Consider the following 20,179-nt stretch of genomic DNA (forward strand, 5'->3'; position numbering starts at 1 on the left):
ATTTTCATTTTATACTTTTTGTTTAAGATGCGAACTAAATTGTCTTTAAAATAATTAAAATTATGCTTAAAACTTTGACATCTTACATAATATTATTATTATACTACTCACCTGCTACCACAACTTGGAAGACACAAGGATCCTTTTGCCTGCCGATTTCGTTTTCACCATAACACAACAAAGTACCGTAATCTAAATCTGTGGCAGGCGTATAGTTCAGTCTAGATGAAGTCACTTCACTAGTAAACTTGTCCGGAGACACATCACTTTGATCCCCACTATTGTTAAATGTCCAATGAAAAGCAACTACTGGCGGATGAGCGTCAACACTACACCTTAAAATGACAGTCTCTTGTTTGAGAGCTCCATAAAGTTCTTCTCTATCTTGAACACATATAGGAGCATCTGCAAAAAAAAAAGATTTTTATTATCTTCTGAAATTTCAGTCACTAGCCAAAAGTATATAGTTTACTACTATTTTGTATTCTTAATGTATCTATTGGTGAAAACCGAAATCTTTTTATATAGATCGTTAATTTACCGTTACCTTAGACGAGAACCGTCAAGCTAGCTGATAATCACAACAAAATTATTTTCCAATATAAACGAAAATCGAGCCTCTATAATAAAATATAATAATATAAGTACATCTATAATTCCAGTTAAAACCATATAGACACATATAAAACAGTTCAGAAAAAATAGTAGAAGTCGCAGTCTATGTGCGTTCTCACATTAGGCGTGGGTAGCCATGTGAAAATTCATCTGTTAAGACAGTTCCTTGACAAAGGATTCGGAGCCACGAATATTTCTTTCTTCCTACAAAGTCTTATTTTTTCCTCAATCTTTCCGATTCAGTCATCAGACCAATAATGATACACGCGACAGAAACACGAACTGACACAGAGATGACAAACATGATGTTAGAAACGACAGAGATAAAAACACTTAAAATTGATGGTAAAACACTTTGGGACATAGTTAGAAGTACATATATACAACGTAGATGCAAGGTGGAGAACATCAAGAACTGGGTAAGAATTAGAAGAGTAGAATGAAACGATTATAAGCCGAATGACAACAAATAGAGTAGTAAAGACGGCAAGAGACGGTTGTCCAATAAGAAGACGATCAGCAGGAAGACCACGAAAACGATGGAATGACATACTAGAGGCATATTGAAAAACAACAAAGTCTTGTCTTCATAAAAAAAAGAAAAATAAAAAGAAGCAGACAATCTGGCACTAACAATAAAAGGCAAAACAGAGGACGGCATGATGATGATAAAAAACGCAGTTTTGGAAACGATCGGCGAATTGGTTAAAGAGTAAGAACTCTCTGGTCCCAAAAAAAAAGAAGTCGTGCTATCAATTGGACGAAAAACAAATAGGTCAATAAGTTTTATGCTAGACGATCTAGAGATCGACCCTTTAATTATCTGTCGCTCATAATAGATAGAAATCTAAGTTACAGACTTGTTAGAAATTGTTTACACAAAATTATTTTTCATTAAAAATTAAAATCGACAAAAAATATATCTATTTTTAAATAAAAAAGCATAAGTACAAGCTTCTTGTAGGTAAAATATTGTAAATCTAAAACTAGAAGTTAAGTAAAAAACACAAAAATAAAAAGTAACAAAATTATTTTTGTCACCCAATTTATTTTCAAATTTGAAAAATACATTTTTCAAACTTTGTATGGCAAATACATGTCAATGTCAATTTAAAGTGCCACCGCAACACTGAAAATGTATAAATTTACTCAATACGCCGGCGATAGGTTCAAACACGTACATGTCGACTACAAAAACATATTTAAAAAAAAATATTTGTTGGTGATGATATGTTTCAAGTTTTCCGGCTAGTTTTAATGATTCACAGCCCATATTAGTATTTTTTATTTTTGCTCTGTGCTGAACCTTTTTATAATACAGAACACAACAAACAGCACAAGTTTATAAACTATAAACTAATCCAAAATGAAACAAATACTTTGGTTGGAGAACTAAAAAATAAAAGTGGAACAACTTCTAAGAAAAACAGATGGAACACGACTTCTGCATATCACAAAAAGAAATATGAAGGGTATCAGAAGATGAAAAAAAAAGATGAACGAACTATTTACAATGAGAGAAATTAAGAAGGAAATTTGAGCAGACCACTTTCGATTCCTATTTGCTAAACGTGACGATAATAAACCATCAATACCATAAGTGATGACAAACGAAGAAATAAACATCGAGAAGGGATAAATAAAGGAATCATTAAGGAAATTAAAAATAAAAAATACGCAAGACGAGATCTAACCAAACAGCTATTAAAATCAATCCAAAAAATAATAGAACAAAATAGAATACCATAGGAATGGAGATCAAGCATCCTAATACCTCTCTTCAAAAAGTGGGATAAACCGGACCCGAAGAACTAAGAAGGAATCACCATTAAACACAATACTAAAATTAACAAAAAGAATAACCAGTAGACCAAATGAAATTATAACACAAGCAGAAGATCAGCAAGGTTTTAGATCAACATTATGCATCGACGCTATATTTATCATGAGTCAAGTGGAAGACAAATCACTAATATAAAACAAAGCTACATATTTGGGTTTCGTGGACCTTAAGAAGACATTTGCCAGGGTAAAATGAAAGGACGTTATCCACTTATTTTACGCAAGAAGTGAAGGACTCTTATATAAACCCAGGCTATATTTAGGGATTTCAGCATTAAGCAGGGATGAAAAATAATCTATTATTGAAGTATAATGTATAATGTATAATGGATACTTCGCAAAGGCGAATGCTCCTTAGGGTATCTAGGGCATATAGGACGGTTTCAAATGGGGCTCTGTATATCATTAAATACCGATCGTTTTGTTGTGCATAGAGCGAGCGAGGATGTATGCGAGGAGGATAGATGGAAATATAGAATGACAGAGAAACCACGATAGTCGAGTGCGAGCAGAAAGAATGGGCGAATGAGCGGAAAGGCAAGGTGCTTATTCCCGATCTAAGGCCGTGGTGGGAATGTAAGTTCAGGAAACTAGACTACTTCCTGACGCAGTTTCTGACCGGACATGGTAGTTTTGGCACCTTCACAAATAGAATAGGCAAATCTGCATTGGCAGACTTTACCGTTTGTGAAGTACCGAATGCTCCCGTCCACATTTTTAACTGCCAAAGATGGACAAATGAGAGGAGAGTTGTCGAGAGGCGAATGGGTTTCGGGCTGGATAAAAGAAACATGGTAAACATAATGTTGAGAGGAGAGAAAGAAAGGAGAAAAGTACACTGTTTGATTTCTAGAGTGATGAAGAAAAAGCAGCAGGAGGACAGGGGAGGAAATTAAACTAGGGATCTGAAATTTACGGTTATTACTATTTATTAGTTTATGGCCCAACAAAAATTTTTTGCTGATATACGGTAATATTATGGTTATTATAAGTTTTTAGTTTTTTATTTTAGTTGTTCATTGAGTGGCAGGACTACCTCTTTAGAAGAATGGTGAAGGTTTTAGCCGCAACACGGTTAATCCGGATCTACCCTGGAATCTTCTGGCCTAGTACCTTATTCGGCCGAAAGATGCCAGGGTGTCTTGTTCCATGACGCTAGATGTCCAAAAGGATTTCTCCCACCGTTGCCTGCCAGAATTCAATGAATAATTTCTTCGGCTTTTACTGGAACCTAGTAATATGACATTTAAAAAATGGCTATCTTTAGGGATTTCAGCATTAAGTAAGGGATGAAAAATAGTCTCCAGTATTGAAGTATAATGTTCTTTGTTATTTTCAATTTCATCGATTTGACTTTTTTTTAAGAGTCTACTAGTTGATTTCAATATTTTTGATGTCTCCTTTCCAATCTTTAATACAATTTTTATGATTTTCAGGGTATTTTTTCATTCCACTTTACCCAAGCTAGTGATCTATTTTTAATAGCCTTACTGTAATCTTCGTTACACTATGGATGTTGAGGTTTCTTATTTGACTGCATCGTTTAGCAAATATTTTACATATTAGAAGTGCATATTGTTTTCAAGGCAAAACTAATTTCAAAATGAAAATAGCTTCCATTCTAGCGTATAGTTGAATTTCTATCTCTAGAAGAATATCGAAAATATACGTTTTAATAGAATACCAAAAAATGCAGTTTACTATTTAAAACGTATTTTTAAATTTTAATTTGTTTAATATCTGAGAGATATTTCAATATATCCTTCAACGGAATGTTAACAAGCAGAGAGTTATTTGATATGAAACAAGCATTAGAGATCTGCATTGTTAAAAAAAGTAAAAATAATTATGTAGATTTTTCATAGAATTAAAAGTGTTTATTGGCTTACGATTTTACAGGATTCAGTGATTCCAAATGGATCTGATGCGAGTTTTATTGGACTAATTTAAAAATGTTATCTATTATGTAACGTATAAAAGCCTATAATAAAAAATAGGCTATTCAATTGAATAGGTGCATTTAACCGATGCATTCGGAATTTTTATTTTACCCAAATGAAGTCCAACAATTTACTGAACGCTTTTTCATTCAGTGCTTTTTTATTCATTTATCCCAACTGTCCGGACTTGAAGTAGCAAATATCGGATAGCTGATGGAAGCATACGTGACTTTTTATTTTTGGTTTTGGGCAATACACTTTAGTATAAAAAAACTATAAATACAGAGGTCACGCCAGCTCAAGAGGAAGCACATCCTGCGGGAAAAATAATAAACGATATTAAAAATTTCCTTTAAAGTAGTAACTATTATAATACAGAATAGTATTTAAAGCCTCTTAAATTGAGATACAAGGAAAATGCGGCATATAACAAAATAAGCAGAGTTTAGGGGTTATTAAACTATAAGGGAGATGATCTGTGTAAAAAGATCTGCGGAAAGATACGAAAGGAGACAGGTTCGGAAGAGTAGAACGTGAGTACTATTATCACAAGACCAAAAATGTAGATCATAGATTGTGCAAAAATTATCGTAATATTACCCTACTAAAAATTTAACATGGAAAGTACTGAGGAAAAAAAAGCTTTAACACATACAGAAAACATACAAATAACAATTTAGAGAAGAAATATTAACAATAGAAGCAATTTACACATTATGGAAACATCATTTGATTACGAAAAAGGCAAACACCTATTAGTCCAGTCTGGTTAAAAAAAGGTCGAAAAATTTTTGGCAGATATCTGAAGCGTTTAAGACATAGGTGGGGGTTACTAGATGACGAATAGATAAGACAGTATTCGTATTTTTAACTTGCGTTTTTTGTTTAACAATAATTTATGGTCATAATTTGATTTTTTGTCTTTTTCCTTTATATTTTACATAAACAATATTTATATCATTTTTTTATATCAAGAATATCTTTATTTTCCCGTTTGTTAAATTCAAATTAATAATTAATTTACGGAGATATTTGCAAAAAAACAGTTTTTTGCACTAATTTATAAATTTTAATAATTTTTTGATTAACAAAATAAAATGGTATTATTACATTTGAACATCGAGGAATTACCGTCTTTTAAATTTGTGCTAAATTTCCCCCGAGTCTAAATATTTAAACTATTGAACTTGCTCTATTTATGATGCTAGACACATTTAGCCATTTCATAGGATTTTTTAAGACTTAAACTATCTCAGAAGTTAAATGCATATTGCGTTTTCATCGAAATTATTTACAAAATAAACGTTTGAAAAGGGGGTATGTTTTTTACTTATAAGCAATTGTACTAACTTCTATATTTTTCAAGCTATAGACTTGTACGTACAACCATTGGATATCTGTTAAAAAAATCGCATTTAAAAAAAACCTTCTATGACCAATAGGAACGAAGTTAGAGACTATTTTTAAAAAAATTAAATCTCCATTGTTTATAAACATTAAGAAGTTAAATGTGCACAAATTTTGAATGAAAATCTAAACTTAATATTGAAACTTATAGCTATAAAAGTTATTTAATTTTTCGAAACTTACAGCCCTTCGAAACGAAGGTACTTTCGAAAGATCGACATAGGAAACTGGAGCGGATAACTGTTTCAGCTCCGTTTTTTTTGAGATCGAAACTTCAGATTGAAACACGTAGGAAAAATTTACATTATCTCGGCTTCCTATCTTCTTATCTCTGCAGCTAGAGGCCTCTTTTTTTTAATCTGGGGTAGCTCGTCGAAATATAGATAACTACATAGTTTTCACTGGCCGGGAAATATGGGAAACTGGAAAAAATGAGTCCATTTGAAATTCACCATAAAAACTTATTTTCATTTTATACCAATGATGTAATAATACTTATATAATTTTATAAATTAAATTTCAGTTAATTTTTTACACATTATGAACAAAAATTATATTTCATCCCGCCCCCCGAGACTTTCGGGGGGGGGGAGGGGGTCAAAATTATGTCATCATTATTTACTGCCTCAGACTATTCCAGCAAAAAAAAAAATAAGTTTTTCAAATGGACTCAATTTTTCCGAAGTTTCCCATATTTCCCGCCCAGTGAAAGCTATGTAGTTATTCACATTTCGACGAGCTACCTCAGACTAAAATAAAGAGGCTTCTAGCTGCAATGGAAGTCGAGATAATGTAAATTTTTTCCTACGTGTTTCAATTTGAAGTTCGAAAAAATAACACGGAGCTGAAACAGCTATCCCCTACACTTTTCTATGTAGATCTTTCGAAAATACCTTCGTTTCGAAGGGCTGTAAGTTTTTCGAAAAATTGGAAGTTTAGATTTTCATTCAAAATTTGTGCAAATTTTACTTCTTAATGTTTATAAACAATTAAGATATGATTTTTAAAAAAATAGTCCTTAACTTCGTTCCTATTGGTCATGAAAGGTTTTTTTTAAATGTGAGTTTTTTTACCAGCTATCCAATGGTTGTACGTACAAGTATGTAGTTTTAAAAATATAAAAATTATAAGAGTTGTTTTAGCAAGTTATTACATACCACTTTTTCAAACGTTTATTTTGTAAATAATTTCGATGAAAATGCAATATGCATTTATTTTCTGAAATAGTTTAAGTCTTAAAGAATCCTATGAAATTTGGTAAATGTGTCTAGCATCATTAATAGAGCAAGTTCAATAGTTTAAATATTTAGCCTCAGGGATAAATAAATTAAATAACTTTTAAACTATTTGGCCAATCGAGGGAAAATTTCGCACAAATTTAAAAGACGGTAATTCTTCGATGTTTAAATGTATTAATAACATTTTATTTTGTTAATAAAAAAATTAATACAATTAATAAATTAGTGCAAAAAACTGCTTTTTTGCAAATATCTCCGTAAATTATTTATCAATTTGAATTTAACAAACGGGAAAATAAAGATATTCTTGATATAAAAAAATTATATAAATATGGTTTATGTAAAATATAAGGAAAAAAACAAAAAATCAAATTGTGAAATTATTGTTAAAAAAAAATGTAAAAATACGAGTACTTTTTCATCTATTCGTCATCTAATAACCCCCACCTATATCTTAAAAGCTTCAGTTACCTACAAAAAATTTTGCCGTGAAATCCATGATTTTTGCATAACCAGACTGGGCTATATTGTTTCTAGACTTTTAGCCTTTTAGCAAAGTTTTAACAAGCAAAACAAAAAAGCAAATATCAAATACTTAAGAGTACGTATCGAAGACGAATCTCCTATATCAGACAGTAATTAGTATAAAGAAATCGTTAATCAATAAATGTAAATAAAACGTTCATTTATATTTAAGTTAAGTTTAACAATATCCAAGTGATAAAAGTGATTTACATCATCTGTGCTGAAGTAAGCGATTTTTATTTATTATTACCAATAAATTGCAATCTTTAAGAAATTCTTCTTCTTAAGGTGCCATGCATTTCTGCGTAGGCGTCCACCGTACATCGTCTTGTCAGGTGAGATGTTAAATTTCCTTTAAGAAATAGATACACAAAATCGAAACCTCAATTTTTAAACAAGTTGAACCGAAAAACCTGTCGCTAATCGGTAATTTATCGATAGGAGACAGGACAGGCTTCTACGAATTGAGCATGTTAATTATCAAAATTAATAATGGCTAATACAAGACGTATATCTAATTTTTTCACTATAATTTCAAAAATATATTCATAAATTACAAAACAACAAAAGGCAAAGTCATTTCTAACCATGCAACAAGCTACAGTAATAAATTCTGTCAATGGACCAAACCTGGAAGAATACCTGGAAGATATAGGCAGTAGTATAATTGATCCAATTAATATTATTTTGTCGTCGCGAATTACAAATAACCGAATATGCGTATATTTATCAGCTAAAGAATATGTAATTACAAAAGTTCAATAGAACAATTAAAGTACATGATGAAGTCCTTCCCATTCGCAGATTAATTACGCCAGTTCAAAGACTTATATTATCTAATGTATGTACAACTATACCACATTAGGCCCTAGAACAAGAACTACTTCAATTAGCTGTTTATTTATGCTCACCAATACGTTTTCTAAAAATAGGCACTTTGAATCAAAATATTAAACATATCTTAAGTTTTCCTCACATCTTATATATAACCCCATTTGAGATCTTAATCCCTACCTCAATTTTGCTTAATTTTGAAAACACACCTTACCGCATGTTTCTCTCACCTGGAAGCCATCCATGTTCAAATTGTAACACAAATGGTAATTAATGCTATTACTTGTCCCAACACGTCAACACTAACATTAGAAAACAATATCGAACAAAACACAATATTTCAAAAAAATGGTCCTCATCCAAAACAAACAACATTTATTCTATATACATCGAAAATTTATAATTATCAGATAAATACCCCATTATTAAATAGCCTAGTATTCCCAGAACTCATGGACATCGTTAAAACAAGTAAGAATATCATAAAACAAACTGCTTCTGAAATAATAACCTTCCTTCTTCTACTCCAACTGAAGTAAATGAAAACAAATTTTGCAAACTAAAAGAACTTTCAACAAAAAAGATAAAAAACACACCAACTACCAAAAATTTAACACAAGAGACACTTTGCTTTATTAATAACTAATGCGAGTTATTATTAAAGAACCATTTTAAATATTAAAAGAACTATTTAAAGACGAAACTTAAATTCTTACATATAATCAACTAGTAGATTTTTTTGAAAATGCAACAGGATCCAAAGATATATTAAGTATATAGAAAAAGTACACAGAAGATACTCATCAACTGTTATAACCATTATCTTATGTCCACTCATATTATAAAAACAAAAGAATGAAAAACTTGGGTACATGCTTTAGAAAAAATTTAAGAAACAATTAAACTTAAGTAAAATATCAATAGCTGAAGAACTTGAAAGCGAATCAGACATATCGATTGAATCTTCTCAAGGATAAGGTCTCCAACAAATACGATGTTCCAATGGAATCTTCATGCGAATTAAAATTTTCAAAACACTTATATCAAAAACAAATCCAGCTATTGTATGCCTACAAGAAACCAATTTAAAAAAAATTATTATTAAATACTAAAAAACTACACTGGATTGTTTGAAACATATTTCTATAGGGAAGAGTTGTCCAAAACGGGGACGTCGGATCAAACGGGGTCAGGCTACCTCTGTCAAGTGACGCTACAAAGAGCGGCTAAAGTTGGTATAACTAGCAGTAGGCATTCATATTGCCATTACAAGTTGGTTTTCGAACAGTTAGTGACCTCTGCTTGGTTCAGCGAGTAAACGGAAGTTTTTCTAAATTTATTTAACTATTTTCTTGTGTTTTGTGGGTTCTGTAGGCGGTTAATACAGGCAGAAGTAAACTCGGTAAGAACTTCTTTGAATTTGTTAGATTTTAAGCTTTCAATTTCATATTTATGCTGCTTGGTAATCTCACGAGGAGTGCGGTGAACGCCATGTTTTTACAATGTAGCACTGTGGGACAAAACGGGGACATTTGAAGTTGTCCAAAACGGTGACGTCCCCATTTTACCCGACGCTAGACTATAAAATGTGTTGATTATTAAATAGTTTTACATCAATGTATAATAGTATTCTAAGATATCCTATGTCTATAAAACTTTATATAGGCATTAATATTAAATAATTTAATTTTTGTTGAATTTTAATTGTGTTTAATGTATGATTATGATTTTAATATATTTACTGATTTATATTATATGTGTTAAAGATAAAGCCTAAGTTATGTGGTTTTTTTCAGATATGACAATGGGCCGGTACAAAAGGACGACGAATAGACAGAGCTGGAATGAAGAGAGCATGAAATTTGCTGTGCAAGCCTTTTTAGATTTCCACGTTCCTCAGATAACACTTGAGAGACGCATAAAAAAGGCTCGGGAACTTGGGTTGTTAACTAGTGAATCGTCTAGAAAAATGCTTGGATGTTATAAAAGTGTTTTTTTTTTCAAGGAACAGGAAGAAGAATTAGCCCAACATATTGTCAATATGGAAGAAAGCGCACTCAAAAAGCATCGAATTGATTAATATTGCGAAAGAAAATAATGTTATTATACTCTGCTTTCCTCCTCATACGACTCATCGCCTCCAGCCACTGGACGTTTCTTTTATGGCTCCTCTTAATACCTACTATGAACAAGAAATTAGAAGTGGACGAGCGGTTACAATTGCACAAGTCGAAAAACTTTACTGGATACTTGGATAAAGATACCTCTTCTTGCCTTCTGCTTAATTCTGTGTCAAATACTTCCAATGCTGAAACATTGGTATCCCCAACCCAACTTAATTGGTCCAAATCTGGATCATCCATGGAGCAGCCTTCCACTTCGTTTGCTATAATATCACCAAGGTGTCTGATGCCACCTCCCCAAGAACAAGAAAGAATCAGAAATACAACACATAACAGAAGACGCGGCAAACCGCAGTTTTGACGTCGTCACCTCATAAGAGAGAACTAGAAGATAAAGAAAGAGGAAGAAAAATGAAAAAAGAACCTAAAAAGAAACTGCTTAAAACGTCTTAAATGCTGAAAACAACTGAAAAAATTTGGCAACAGTAGCGATAAAGAAAACCTTCCAAAACCTGATGTTGGTCCCACATTAAAAAAAATGAAGTTCGAAAACCAGAACGAATCTTCCTCATCTGAAGAAGGTGGCAGTGATGAGGCTTGTATATTTTGCAGTGAGATTTTCTCTGCTTCTAAGGACAAAGAAGGGTAGATTCAGTGCTCAGTATGCTCTGGTTGGGCCCACGAGGCTTGTAGAAATGCAGATGAAGAAGACGACTATTTCCTGTGCGATTTCTGTAGACGTAACTCTTAAAAACTCACAAAAAATTATTTAAACATTGTTTTGTGTCTATGTTTTATCCTGTCACAAGTATAATACGTATTTGTTATAAACTTCAAATGTGTGCTATTGTAATTAAAATGTTAAAAATGATAAAAAAATAAAAAAAATCCATTGTTTTTAATGAGGTCCGCATTTTACCCGAACGATGGTCCAGAACGGGGACATTTAAATTTTTTCATAGTTTTAGATTTTGACCAAGTAATAAATAAAATAAGTCTGCCAAAACTTATTTAGTGTTAAAGTAATAATCAGTAACTCTATTGCACTTTAAACAATGTTAATTACAGTATTCACTTCTTGTAAATCACTAAAAATACACTAGCGTCCCCATTTTGGACAACTCTCCTCTATACTTCATAGTTTAGCCGTAATCAGAGAAATCCAGAGGTTTGATGCACCCTGTATATTACATTTGTATTTATTCCATTTCTCTTGATAATATATTATAAAAGATATTTTTTTCATCCTTTGTGCGTGCATACATTATATTTTTCTGCTTTGTTTTCTTTTAGATCGTGACATTTAAGGAGAAAAAAAATTCGTCTACAGTTTTTTTGTAAATATTGTCCGTCTGCACTGCTCACTTGATGAATTAAGTAGACTTGTGGGAGGCTCTGTCTATGTTAAGTAAGTAAGGAGAATGGCAAATACTCGGTATTGCTTTCTTTTTCAATTATTAAGTTCAATTAAAACCAATATTGATTAATTTATTCGCCAAATATAACAGCCAATTTATTTCGAAGTGACACTTTTATGGAAATATAACTTTTTTATTAAACCCGAAGGGCCCTTACAGATCACGCCTTTGCCCTTAATTTTTTGTTGTGGCTGCTTGTCCTAATCTAATTGCGATGAATTTATTTCTAATTCCAATTTTGGTAAAACAAAAAAGATTCACGGGGCATGACACCCTCTCTTCGTTCCCACCGACAAAAACTTTCAATATGCAAATGTTTTCTTTGAAAACTTTTTCGCCCATTGGAAAGTGAACCAGATATTAGCATAAGAACAAAATGAACCTCTTTTTTCTTGCCCTAACGAGAGCCTATTTCCCACAAAAAATGATCAATTAAGTCATTTCCCGGGAATTAAAAATGGAATGGTGATAATTATTTTTGCTGTTACCCTCGCTGCTAATGTAATCCCGAGAAACTTTTAAATTAGCGAAGAAAGGAAATTGTGAATTATAAAAAACTCTTTAGAACATGAACAGCGGCTTAGCGAACTTGCAGTTCTTAATAAAATTTAAGAGACTCTTTATTAAAAGGCCGTATATGTGTTAGGAGATTATTTTTTTTATTAAAATCGAAAAATTCAGTAAATCCTGTATCATTGTGTGTTTTGCGATACCAAGTCTTTGTCATCGTATATGAATGTTGATTATAACAATTTGCTTAAAAAATATATTTGTTAATAAAAACAAATTGTGCACAATAAAAGCCACAATTTAAAAATAGTTTGCTGTTTTTCTCTAACACAATAAAATGTATTGATCTAGTACTTTAAAGCATAAGTAATTCGATTCTTGACAACAGCAAAATATGGCGCTGTTTTTAAAATGGTAAGTTTACTTATAATGCATGTAAATCTGATAACAATCTTCTGTAAAATCAGTGAACAGGACAAATCTTGGGTCCAAGGACAGTCAAGACTTCTTCTTCTTCTTAGAGCGCCGTCGCCCTACGGAGTTTTACAATCAAAATGGCTATTTTTATTTTTGAACTTGGTGCTCTAAACAAATCAATCGATTTGCATTGATACCAGTCACGTAGATCCTTCAGCCATGAGTTCTGCCTTCGGCCAACAGATCTTCTTCCTTGAATCTTTAGGTATTCTAGTTTTCTGGTTTGTATAGTGTTGATTAGTTCTGTTTCTTTACCAACCCTCTCCAGTACTTCTTGATTTGTAATTCTATCAGTCCATGATATTTTTAAAACTCTGCGGTATAACCAGATATCGAAAGCCTCGATTGTTTTTAAATTCCATCTTTTAATGTCCAAGTCTCAGCTCCATATATATACTATAATATTGAAAATATATAATAGCGAATGGTACGCAGTCTGATCTCCAAATTTAGATTTTTGCACGTTAGGAGTGGCTTCATTCGTATAAATGCTGATCTGGCAATATCTATTCGCCTGTTTATTTCTGCAGTATGATCATTGGTTTCATTGATCAAAGTTCACAAGTACTGATATTTTTCTACTTGTTCTATCACGTTACCATTGATTGTCAATAGGTGATGTATATTTTGTGGTCTTTTTGTAATTAGCATGTACTTCGTTTTTTTAGCGTTTATAGTAATTGCCATCAAAGCACTATTCATACTTCAGCTTTTGATAAGATGTTGTTGATCACAAAAGTGGCGATAAAACACATCCTTGTCTAACTCATCTACAGATCTTCATTTCTTGTGAGTGTTGCCCATCAATTTATACTATTGCACTTTTTTTCCAATATAATGTTTGCACTATATTTATAATTTTACTGTCAATGCGCTTGTTCGTAAGTATTGATATTAGTTTTTTATGTCTTACTTTACCGAAAGCTTTTTAGTAGTCAACAAAGTGTAGATCAACGTTTACATCTCGACATCGCTGAATCAATATGTTGATGGCAAATAGTCCTTCTCGAGTACCCATTCAATTTCGGAACCCGAACTGCGTCTCGCTAATATCTTCCTCTAGCCTTTCGTATATTCTCTATGTATTACTTTCAGCAGTACTTTTAAAATATGACTCATGAGGCTGTGTTCGATAATCAGAGCACTCTTTTGCTGCTTGTTTTTTGGGGATGGTTATAAATGCTGACTTTAGCCACTCTTGTGGTATTATTCCCGTATCGCACACCGTGTTGAATAAATCTGCCAATACTTTCAAGTTATCCTCTTGGGACTAGTTTTAGCAGTTCTACTGGTATTAATATATATATATATATATATATATATATATATATATATATATATATATATATATATATATATATTGTTATGATGTATTATTTGTGAATGATGAGCAATGAGTATTTTTAATAATATAATATATAGGGTTTTTATCGCGGTTCTCAAAGAATTAGTTTGTAAGTACTTTTTTAAATTATCTTTATTATATCTATTATGAAACACACATATATATCTAACCTAGCCAATGTAAATTTAAAATAAACTATCTTTAAATTGAAATTCTTATGAAACTAATTAAATTCTATAGACAATGTAAAATTTAAACAAACTATCTTCAAAATTTAAATTGTTATGACATTAACTAAATTATATTAACAAAATTTTGTACCTTTCTCTTACTGAATGCCTAAATGAACTGTTTTCCACTATATAGATTCTAATTGCCACTCAATGTCTTCGTGCTTCGGTTATCCTTGTTTTTGTGAAATTACTTTTTCCAATTATCAGCTTCCACCAATTTAAAATATATTTCTTCTTAAGCATTTATAAACCACCAAGCAAACCAGCAAACAGCATTTATATTTATTCTTCTTTTCAATATACCAATATCCAATCACCAAATATATTATATAATTTTAATATTCAATTAATACTTCTTCCATTATCCAATCACCATTTATACATAACATAATTTTTAATCTTCAATAATATTTTCTTTATACTGTTTCTTAATCTTCATTTACCTCACTATATTGAACAATTGGACCTTCTGACTATCTTGAACTTACTGAACTGTAACTGATTGACTGACTCTAACTAACTTTTATACTAAAACTGGCCATCTTGAATCCAAATCACCGAGTATTTATACCTTTTCAATCTTCCAGAACCATCTGGTAAGAAATCCTGTTCGATTTGTTCTATTCCCTACCTATATGAATGTTCTGGAAAAAGTATATGTTCGATCCACAGACATAATCATATTCGAGAAAGTTCTTCCGTAAACAAAGGTTAAATTCTGTATTCTAGAGAATTCCTTTCTTTTCTATCGAGAATTTTGTTGACATTTAGGCTTTTCAGATCAGAATATACACTTAAATCAGTAACTTAATACTCTAATTTAATAAACTACACATTTTAAACAACATATTATTATAACCCCACTTATATTCGTAATTATTATTTAAACGTCACTTTAAAGAGTATTTTTGGTTGCCTAGTCACATGGCTCACTTAAATATATCTACAACATTATAATTACTAAAATAAAACTTTTTTTTACACTTATTACATGCTAATTTCTTAAAAATGCCCTCAAATAAATAATTTTTATAAAATTTTCTAGTATATAACTTATTAAAATAACCAAATACTTTTAATATCTAATATTATCTAGTATATAACTTATAAATTAATTTTTTAAACACCAATCATCTCAATATATATATATATATATATATATATATATATATATATATATATATATATATATATATATATATATATATATATATCGCGATCATAAAATCCGGGTCACCTAGAAAATTTCAAGTTTCTTGAATATTTTTGCATCTGGTGCAGTAATAACCTTTTTTTTAAGCTAATGTATTTTTTATTTGTCATTAATGTTTATTTTGAAAGAAAAATAACGGTTTTTTATTGTTTTTATTGAAAAAGCAGAAAACAAACCAAATTGTTGAAACAGACATACGAAAGAAAAAATGAAAAATACAGAACTTGGTAAAACATCAGTGGAATTTCAATGACTAATATCGTGTATTGCCTTCCCTTGCTCTAATAACCTCTTGCAGACGATGAGGCATATTCGCAATTTTTCTCCGGATTACATGTTGTGGTATATTATTCCACTCTCTCACTAACAGATCCTTAAGCTCCTGTGCGTTGTTAGGAGGAGGTGTATAGGTTTAAATACGTTTTTTCAAATCGTCCCAGATATGTTTGATGGGATTAAGGTCCGGAGACCTAGCTGGCCAGGGTAACCTCGTAATTCTAACCTCGTCCAAGTATTGCATACTGATCCTGGCAACGTGCGGTCGCGCGTTGTCCTGCATAAAAACGGCATCTTCTCCAAGCCCTGCCATAGTGGGCATAACATGTTCTTCCAGAATCTCTGTAATGTACCTTCGTGCAGTTAAGGACCCATTTTCGATGAAGGGTAATTCTGTGCAGAAATCGAAAGATACACCTCCCCAAGCCATGACCGAGCCTCCACCAAATGGCATTATTGGAGCAATGCAAGCTTGTGAAAATCGTTCACGGGTTCTCCTCCAAACTCTTACACGTCCATTGGATCCAGTTAAGCAGAAACGAAAAACATCTGAGAATAACACTTTGCTCCAATCATGAATTCCCCAATGCGCGTATTGTCGAGCAAAAGCTAGTCGTGCAACTCGACGCGCCCGGCCAAGTGGCGGTCCTGTAGCCATTACCCGAGAAGATAATCTAGAAGAACGAAGTCTTTTCCTGACTGTTGCAACGCTAACATTGCAATTTCGTACTTCCTGTAGGCAATTTCGATGCATAACCGCATTGAAGGTCCTTCGTAAAAACTAAAACACAAGAAACCGGTCATCTCGTGCCGTGGTCGTTCTTCTTTGTCCAGAGCCAGGTCGTCTGGTTAGCAAACTCGTCTTCCGAAAGCGTTGAAGCACTTGTTGAACCGTAGAAAGGCTTACGCCAACAGTTCTTGCGACTTGCCGTTGAGTGTGACCGTCTTCCACAAACGCAACAATGCGTACGGTTTCAACAACAGTCAAGGCATTTTTGGCAAAAAATAAACAATAATAAACACTAACAAAGGCACTAATAAACACTAATGGCGGCAATAATAAACGTTTGTATGTTGCGTTTGAACAGAAAGTCAAAGCACAAATGAGACATTTAAAACAAGCGGCAGTTACACGTACCGTTTATTTTGGGAAGTGTACAGCTTTCCGCGCAATCGGCATTATTGGAATGAATTCTTTGTTACAAAGGAAACCGCTAAGCTGACCACAATTCTCAGAAACATGCATTAATTTGTATTTGTGTTTATTATTTACGATAAAGCTCGTTAAAAATGAAGTATCGGCGATTTTCAAGGTGACACGGATTTTATGATAGCGAGTGTATATATATATATATATATATATATATATATATATATATATATATATATATATATATATATATATATATATATATATATATACATATATATATATATATATATATATATATATATATATATACATATATATATATATATATATATATATATATATATACATATATATCATTAAAACATGGATACGATTTAAAACTCCACAATGCCTACATATTTTTTAGGTTTAGCTCAAGTCTGCTTAAATCCTGTTTTTCGCCATACAAACTTCTTAGTTTTGGCACAAAATGATATTTATTAAATAAAATATTTACAGTATGAAGATACTTTTATAATAGTATTCTAAAAAAACAACGTGTTTGCCTCTATTTTATCTGATCTTGTGGTAGGTGCTAAGAGCTTTATTTTAGATAAATTTAAATTTTCCGTACGTGTTTACAAGAGTCTCATTCGAGATTGTTTACCATATAAATTGTGAATATTGAATCGATCGGCCGTTGGTGTGATAAAATCGCAAGGCTCAGCGCGTATAGTATGTGTTTTTCTTTCTTTCTATTTTCTTTCGATTGAGAGCAAGATATCATTTCAAACGAGTCTATATCGTATTCAAATTGTGGGTTTTTGTTTATTCTGCTCGTTTTCTATCGTATTCGATTCGGCCGCGCATTCCGACATACAAAGTTACACAATTATGTTAATTTTCCACAATGGAATCTTCCCAATTCTGCGTTTCATGTTTCACTTAACGTTCGGAACTTAGCTGGTAGCGTCTTTTTGTACACAAAATATACAAAAAATATATTCATGTAGAAGTAAGCTGAAGTAAATGTACGCAAATTTCTTATACATAATCTTAAACTGAAATATAACAATTATATAAGTAATAGCGAAAAGGAGGGCAAGATGACGATAGTAAGATAAAAAAAATTCCTAGAACCCATATTTTTCCTTGTACCGAATGCATGCAACTACAAGGTAATTGACTGGTAGTAGGCCTTTACATATTAAATTACGTAAGGGTTAATATTTCAAATAAAAATTTTAAAATTTATTAATCTTCAACGCTTGTAATAGGTCCTAGATTTTTACAAGCACCAATTGCAAGTCCATTGTTTTACCTTTGCTTTTTACCATCCATTCCAGTGCATTTACCGTGAGCCCATTCTCTACACCTGCTGCAACAATACCATAGCTCATTTTTTCCTCTTTTTCTACTGACGAGTTAGAAAAGTCGTCAAATTTTATTTTTTTGTTAGTCGTTCTTCCTTTACCTTTATCCAGATTGAATTTTCTATTTTTTTGCTAAAAGTTAAAGTCTTTGCTTCTATATTGTTTTTCAATTTCCTTATGCTCTTTTATATTTATTTTTCTCTTTTTTGCTAATCAGCTTCCTTCTCTTCTAAAATCTTTACTACTGGTGTACTGGAAATAACGAGAGATGATAATTTCCTTCTGGATCATGTTGCTCTCACTTCAGGAACAGGTCATTTAGGTAGACCTTTATTCAATATATAATTTGATACATGAGGGGGTGTCCGACCAGCTATTGCTGACGAAGATGGACCTGGCGTAGTTCGAATAGGAATATCTGAAATTTCGTCAGATATTTGAACAGATTCTTGAGGTCTTGTTTATTCCCTAAGACAATTTTCTTAAACTTTGATATACAATTAAATTAATTCAAAAGATAATCTTTTGGCAATATAATTCTGTACCCCGGAGGTAAAGGACACTATGTCCATTTTTATCGAAATTTAGATTATTGCACTTTTGGATATAACTTTTCTGGCTCTACACATAGGTAAACCATACTATGTCCAAAGACAATTTTACGGCAAGTTACCGACTTTTTAATAAACACCAAGTCCACTTCCAGTCAGAGGTAAACAACACCATGTGGACTTGGTGTTGTTTACCTCTACTATATGTGTGCAGCGTCATTTACCATCCGGACATAGTGTTATGTACTCTTGTACACTTCCCGTCATATAAAAATGGTACACTTTTTTCCCAATGTAAACCAGTGTTCAGACCATAGGTATATAAGAGAGCCTCTCTTATATATCTCTGGTTCAGACTGGAGACAATGTTTCGTTAAACAATTCATTGTTGCCATCACAGATAACGGAATTTCACTAAATCTAAATAAAAAAAATAACGTTCAAAAATGTGTTTAGATAAATATTATTTTTATTATTAACAACAAAAAACGGTATCTAATAAATTTAATAACCAGAGAGACGGTTGAGTTAATGTCCAGAATTTTTTAATAATTGAGATATGACAAAATACTATTATTTGAGCAGTTTCGAATTATAATACATATATTTAAATTCCACACTTGTTCACTGTAAAAGTTATTCATTTTGTATTAATTTCAAATTAAATTTTTAATTTTTCCGGCGTGTTTTATTTATTCTAGTATGCCACAACTCAATACAGTTTTGTGCTACACTTTACGAGAAACAAATGACAGCTCTCGATTTGAAATTAAACATAATAATTTAAAGTCATGTCTAAATTTTTTATTTTTTAACATTATTTTTGAATTAAAATATTTTCATAAATTATAATAAAACACGATTCAAATCCTTCTTTTAGCTGGTTTGATATAATATATTCGTTATAAGAAAGAAGTGAACGAAAATGATAATTTGTTTGGAGATGAAAATTCGGATATTAATAAAATCTATGAGCCTCCAAGTGGTGAAAGCTCAGAATTGGACGACAATGATATGAGACGTATAAGTAAACCAGCGAAAACAAAGGTAAAAGAGAAAGCTATTATTACTCCTACGATTAGTGGGACAATAAAAAAAAATCTTCTTCAGGACGATTTATCCCTAAG

General features: G+C 31.7%; 1 protein-coding gene across 1 annotated transcript in view; it reads right to left on the reverse strand.

The window, feature by feature from the left end:
* Positions 1-20,179, reverse strand: part of side-IV (sidestep IV transmembrane protein) — a 747,480-nt gene that overhangs the window by 196,718 nt on the left and 530,583 nt on the right. The window contains exon 9 of the mRNA XM_072534629.1: positions 112-405. Coding sequence (XP_072390730.1) covers positions 112-405 — 294 coding nt within the window. The remainder of the gene's footprint in view (positions 1-111; positions 406-20,179) is intronic.

The sequence above is a fragment of the Diabrotica undecimpunctata genome, chromosome 6 (assembly GCF_040954645.1).
Source record: "Diabrotica undecimpunctata isolate CICGRU chromosome 6, icDiaUnde3, whole genome shotgun sequence".
NCBI lineage: Eukaryota > Metazoa > Arthropoda > Insecta > Coleoptera > Chrysomelidae > Diabrotica > Diabrotica undecimpunctata.